Raw genomic sequence first — 6940 nt, 5'->3', positions numbered from 1 at the left:
GTTCGTGTTCCTATTGGTGTTTGTTCTCTCCCCTCATCCTGTTGGTGTTCAAATTCAGTTATGTAAGCTCCGACACCGTGAAGCAGCGCCAGCGACACCGTTGTTCGCACCTTCGCCGTTCGTCATCGCAAAGACTTGAATCGACAACGACTTGGACCGGCGAGGTTGCCGGCGTTGTCGATGCCGCTATCCCACGCAAGTCGCTGTTGCGGCCAAGCCAGGGCCGTCGCTTTTACTCACCGGCCAGGAGCACCACCGCAGACCACCATCTTCGTCTTCTCTCGCCCAGACCTCGCCTCCACCAAAACAGCCACCATGACAATCTTCAAGCTCGGCTAAAGGTGCTGCCACCAGTCATCACCAAGACCATCGGCGACGTTACTCACGACAGGAGCGCCGCCCCTCTTCGTAGCGTTCCAAACCCTCCATTCCTCCTCTGATTCTGTGCTTTATGTTTTGATGTTAGCAAAGGAGGTGATGAAACTTGAGGTAAAAGAACACATTTCGTTACTCACTTTTCAATTATTGTGACCAAAACCATAGACAAACCTAACTTACATGCTGTCATTATGATTGTTGTACATTTTGTTTCCTGCTTTGCTCATCTATTTTTCACTAAAAAAAAGATAATTCTATGGTTAAAAATCGCATTGGCTGGAAGAATCGCGTTGGCGGTGCTCAACTCCATTTGCTTCGGTTTTGGAATTGAGAGTGAGAGAGAGAGAGTCAAAAGATATGGTTGTTTTGGTTCGCACTTGCCAGAGAAAGAGACAAACAGGGGTAGAAGCAGGGTCTCGCATGCTTCTAATTTGAAAAAGGGGTTTGCAGGAGGAGTTTACTTGTTGTCTGTTTTCCAATGACTTAAACACGTGTAAACCTAGGTGGACAGACATAAAATGTAATTTATTTTAAAAAAGAGAAAGTAAAATCAAAATAAATTAAAAACATATTTAATCCTAATTTAAATAAAAATTCTATGAGAATTATAGGAAGATTTTAATCTTGAAAATAACTTACATTTAAAGAATTTATATACTTAATAAAAATAAAATTAGAGAAGAAACAAGAAAGGAAAAAAGAATGATGGATGATACACAAACGGGAGAGAGAAGGAGAAAATAAGAATTAACATATGATTACATTTTAACTTAGTAAATTTAACAATACATTGAATTGAATTCTTTTATCTTTTAAATAAAATAAAGACTAAATTATGGGGAAAAAATCACGTTAAATTAATCTAATAAATATTAAAACCAAAACATTAATTAAATAAAAAGCACATTAAAATTAAAAATAAGAATAACGTAAATCTATATATCAAATGTAAACAAATTTAGATTCATTAACAAATTAAAGATGTTATAAAAGATTTTGTGGAACTGGAGAAGAATTTCATCATTAATCAAAAAGTAAATTGTAATTTGAAAATTAATGAGATTACAAAAAAATTCTTTTGTTTTAATATTTTGATAATAATAGGAGAATTTGAAAAGTATTGCAGAGACACCTCCACATGTTATGTATAAATTTATGGAGGTGATTAATGTAATTTAATCCAAAAGATGGACAACCTCGTAAATATGGAAAGGTTGATGGTCAAATTTTCAGTGTATTTCTTTCTCCCAATCTCTCTTGGTAACAATCCAGCAGCAACATCATATTCTCAGACATATTTATAGTTATCTCCACTGTTGTCGCCATCTTTCCTACTCCCCCTTTTCTCCACTGGGTTAGGGTTAGTTATTAGAAGTAGAATTAGGGTTAGGGTTAGGGTTAGTTTCCTCTCCGGCATAAAATGTGACACTTCCAAAGCCCCAAATTCTATCATCCCACCACCAACAATGTACGATCCCGTGAACCAGATCGTCCCCGCCGAAGACAACGACGCCTCCGACCAACACATCCATTACAGCTCCCACACCATAGAAGACGTTGGCGCCGTCGTCGAACACGTTTCAGCCGACTCCCTTTACGTTCCACCCCCTGAAATCTCTATCCACGATTCTAGCCAGCTCACGCTCTCGTTTCGGGGCCAAGTCTATGTCTTCGATGCCGTCACACCTGATAAGGCAGTTTCTTGTTTTCTTCTGTTTTCACTCTTTTTCATTTAAATCGCTGCCTCTTTAGAAAATGAACTGAATTGTATTTTCTTTTCGCTGTTACGACGCCGTATCAGGTCCAAGCAGTATTGTTGCTCTTGGGAGGAAGTGAACTAACTTCGGGCTCGCAATGTGCGGAGGAACTATCCCCTCAAAATCATGCGGTACGTTTCGGGGTAGAACTTGAAGCTCAGAGAATTTTAAGCCTTTCTTGATAAACTTCTTGAAAATCAATTTCATGTGTAGAATTGAACCTCGATAAAATCGACTAATAACCTTATTTTTTTTTGGAGAATTTAAAAGATAAAGCTTCTTTAGAAGTTTAAGGGTATAATTTGATTTTAACTTATGGTGAAATTTATCCAATTAAAGCCTTTCTGAAGGTATTTTCTGGTTGTACGTTTGTTGATGATGGGTTTAGGGTGCAGCAGAATTTCCTGCAAGATGCAGTCTACCACAGCGAGTAGCATCGTTGAATAGGTTCCGTCAGAAGAGGAAAGAGCGGTGCTTTGATAAGAAAGTTAGATATAGTGTACGTCAAGAAGTTGCACTCAGGTCTGAATCTGATAGTAAGCTTTCTACTTGCAGTTAGAATCTTGAGTTTAATTACCAAACTATTTGCCTTTCTTTTCTTGAACCATTTTTCTTATACGTGTATTGTTGGGTATATTAAATTAGTTATTTGTATGGAAAATAGTCAAGAATAATTGCTTCGAAAAAAGTATAATTTCATCATGAATGTATAGGTTTTGTAGTTTTAGTTAGTGATGACATATTCTGAGGGATAGTTAATGATCAGATGGATTGGGCTAATATCAAAACTGCCATTATAAAGCAGCCAGCTGAACCAGTATTTTTTTTTTTTTGTTTTGGAGGGACTGGTTCCTGATTTATATTTACACTGTTATGCTATGCCGCAACAATAAAAATTGATTCCAGGTGAACTTTAATTGTCAATGGAATTTTTAAATATTTGACGGGTTTTATGAGAAGCATTGTTTCACACTCTCATTTTGCTTCTTTGTTATAAACATAAGCGTGTTTTGGATTCTTGTACTTCACTCCTATCAGGAACCTGAATTTTCTTATTTAGGGCCTACTTTCTGTGCTTTTTAGGGGATGATAATTGTATTTATTTTTAAGTGTTTATGCTTGTCAGACTTTCATTATTTCATTTTAAGTTTTTTATAACTTATTCACCAAGATGATTGATAAATTAATCTTAAAATTTACTATTTGATTTTTTTTTACTGTTTATTTGTTTTGGGTATAAAGGTTTGAAATTAATATTTTTAGTTATGTTTAGAAGTTGTTGATGTTTTCCGTTGCAGCTGTCATGTTTTCTGTGTAGTAGTCATTCTAATCAATAAGGATGCCATGGCCTTTTTGGTGGCAGTCACTTCGAACCATGTTCTACATTGACCATAGTACGACTAAGATGAAATTGACATTAGTGCTTCTATGATTTTTGCTTCCACTTCCCTCATGACAAATTTAGTAAAAAAAGATTATGCCTCCACAGCATCCTGTCAGTAAGTTGGATGCTTATTACATCCAATATTTTGTATATGCTCAAGTGAATACCTAAATGTACATATTTGTTTGCATTATTTTGTCTCTGGATATTGTTGTTTTCATTAGCAAGAAACATTGTGGGCACTTTTTGTTTCATATGTAATTAGTGCTATCAAATTCTGAAGCTCTCATCTTTTGAAGGATTATTGAACATAGTCATTGTTCCCATTTTATTCTTATTGCTTACCGTTTTAGCTGTTTGACTTTATTTGCTTCAGTGCGTATATCTTACCTTATTTTTTAATGTGTAGGATGCATCGTAACAAGGGTCAATTTACTTCATCTAAGAAACAAAATGGAGCTAATAGTTGGGGTTCAGACCAAGAGTCAGGACAGGAGGCTGTTCAATCTGAAACATCGTAAGTTTCTAAATGTTACTTATGCAATGTTAAAACATGAATATTTTTTTCATGCGGATGTAATTCTGTGACTGACTGGTTTCTGGTGATTAAATTTGAGTCTTGACACATGCCTTTTGATGTTTTACTATCTCTTGTATTTTATGATTATCAATGTATAGTTGTACACATTGTGGAACAAGTTCAAAATCCACTCCAATGATGCGAAGGGGTCCCTCTGGTCCAAGGTCACTTTGCAATGCATGCGGGCTTTTTTGGGCAAACAGGGTAAGCATTTCTCAATATGATTTGTAACTTTTTGTTTGGGCAGGGGATACCTGGCTCATGGACAAACCACTCTTTCGTGCCAGATGGGATTTGTAGGAGCAAGTCCCATATCAGCTGGACGTGAGACATAACACTTGAGAACATAATGAATTTTATTGTTATCATTCATATCTATTTCATTCTCCTTACACTTATTTGTAACAATCTAATCTTTCAAAAAAGGAAAATAAAGAAACAATATACTGAAAAATAAACTAGAAGATTCCAAAGATGTTTTATCTAATTAAAAAGATTCTACGAATATTTTCTCTAATTAGGAAGATTTTCCTCTAATTACAACAATAACTCATTTTAAAGCAGAGGCTCTCCCTCATTAGACTGTTATGACATAAGAGTGGACTCTGCATCAAGTCATATTCTCGTATACAGAATTCTCCGATATTCTTCTCTATTGAAAATGATTAACAGATTTGGGAATTGTCTAAGTTGGTTGTTTAATTTTGCAAAGACATTGAAGACCTATACATTATTCTTATATTAAGTTCTTTTATGTTTCTTCCAGTAAATTATTTTATTTGATATTTTCTAGTACTGTTTCTGATTATCAAAATCTCGGGATGTTCTGTTTATCAGTTTGCCACCATAGTATCGTACTATTTCCTTAGAGGCATCCGATGTTATTTAATTTCCTTTCTTTCACATATCAAAGCATGTCAAGGAAGGTGCAACTAAATTTTTTCGAGCATCAAATTCAAATTTGCTCAACTATGAATCTAAAATTTGCTACTTTCAGTAATTTTGAATTTGATTGTTGTTTAATCCAACAAACATTCGGATGCCGTAATGCTGCAGGGCACTTTGAGGGATCTTTCGAAGAGAAACCAAGAACTCTCTATTGTGCCACTTGAGCAGGTATGTAATGTTTTCGTTTATTATATCAGGTTATCTTTTACTCCTCCGTGTGTTAATAAATGCATAATTTTTTCTCATCTGCACTCGATGACAGGTTGGTGTGGGTAATAATAATAACTTGGACTGTCTGAGCATTATCCCTGCACAACATGACAATCATGTTAATGATAACAAAGCTTTGGTATCTGATCGTTGAGTTTTTCACTCACAGAAAATGCAAGTCTTTTACTGTGACATTCGCAGGTTTATAGTAGTCCCATTCAGTTTGACCTATAGAATGTACAGTTTATAGAAAAGCTCTCATCAATACAAGAGGTCTATTCCTATACTCGGATCGGTTGCATCAACTGTTTATGTATGAATTACAAACTGGACTCGGAAATAACTTTATCTCGTACAAAAGAGGTCTGTTTCTATACTCATATCAGTTGCATTAATTGTTTATTTATGAATTTATAAAACTGGAATTTTAAAATGAAATTGATCTCGTTCAGTGATCGTGGTTTTAGTTTAACCTCGTCAGCACTAAAATAGACTCGACCAAATATGGTTTCATAGTTCGACGAAATTGGTCGGAACCAAGACAATATGGAATGTTTTGAGATTACTAGAAGTAGAAACAAGATTGATATATTCTATTCACCTTCAATAAGAAGCAAGATCAATGAAAGCTAATATGGACATATTATTTGTCTTGAAATAAGTGAAATATTTATTATTTTTATGGACTAGTAAGTAGTAGAAGACATGAAGGTTAACTGATGTAACTTTTTACATACATTCATAGTGTAATTTTACAAATTCCTGGGTTTAACTATATAAGATTGAATGTTAGCAACATTTTTTTTCTATTATTGTTTTGTAGCGTTGTATTAGTTGAAATTTATTTAGAGTAACACGAATACTGAAAAGAGTATACGATTGTTTCTGGTTTAATAAATCATTGACGTTGAATTTTTCAGGATCATATTCCTGCTTGAGTCTAAGAGTATTTAATTAGTATTTTGTAATTTCATTCAGTCATTATGGTTTATGAATTTCAAACAACTCAAAATTACTTTTGCTTTCTGATTTGTTTTTTTTTTTTATATGCATGATTATGTGGCTTAAACGTTTTCATTAGTTATGTTAGAAGGTCTAAAATAAGGACTTCTAAGAGGAAATTAATTCATGAAAATTTAAAATATTGATCTAACATTTGAAGTACATCCAGTGAGAAAAAAAGTTATAGGTTTGTAAAATATATAATGTGACAAAAAGCAAAAGATAAAGAGAAAAAAAAAAGTAATTGTTTTATAAATTATATAAAGGCTTAATACCGCTTTTGGTTCCTTGTTTTGGGGTTATGTTCAATTTGGTCCTCCTTTTCTATTTTTGTAACAAATGATCCTACTTTTTGAAAAAACTGTTCAATTGAGCTCTTTTTGCTAACGGCGTCAAATTTAATAGGAAAACTACCACCGTGTCAATTTTGAATTTTTTTTTTAAAAAAAATTACACATCAGCTTCATCTTCCATTTCCATCAAACGTGAATTTATATTTTTTTTTTCTTCATGCGTGCTGCGCCGTCGCCGTCTCCTTCCTCCTCCTCACTCCTTCTTACTCCTCCACACATCTTCTTCCTCCTCCACACAGCTTCTTTGGAATTTAGGGTTTGGAATTTAGGGTTTTTTTCTCCTTATTGGGTTGAAGGAGTCATTTTCCCCAATTTCTTTTGCCAGTTG

The 6940-nt window shown here is 34.4% G+C and overlaps 1 protein-coding gene across 1 annotated transcript; it reads left to right on the top strand.

Annotated features, from left to right (window-relative positions):
- The first annotated feature begins 1561 nt into the window (after positions 1-1561).
- On the top strand, positions 1562-5637 carry LOC106760894 (GATA transcription factor 25). The gene is made up of 7 exons (XM_014644333.2): positions 1562-2072; positions 2180-2266; positions 2524-2657; positions 3929-4036; positions 4198-4303; positions 5156-5215; positions 5310-5637. The coding sequence occupies exons 1-7, from the start codon at positions 1845-1847 to the stop codon at positions 5409-5411; spliced, it is 825 nt and encodes a 274-aa protein (XP_014499819.1). The 5' UTR covers positions 1562-1844; the 3' UTR covers positions 5412-5637.
- Positions 5638-6940: the final 1303 nt, after the last annotated feature.

The sequence above is a fragment of the Vigna radiata genome, chromosome 5 (genome assembly GCF_000741045.1).
Source record: "Vigna radiata var. radiata cultivar VC1973A chromosome 5, Vradiata_ver6, whole genome shotgun sequence".
Classification (NCBI taxonomy): domain Eukaryota; kingdom Viridiplantae; phylum Streptophyta; class Magnoliopsida; order Fabales; family Fabaceae; genus Vigna; species Vigna radiata.
The sequence above is the reverse complement of the archived record's forward strand: the minus strand, read 5'-3'. Positions and strand labels throughout refer to the sequence as shown.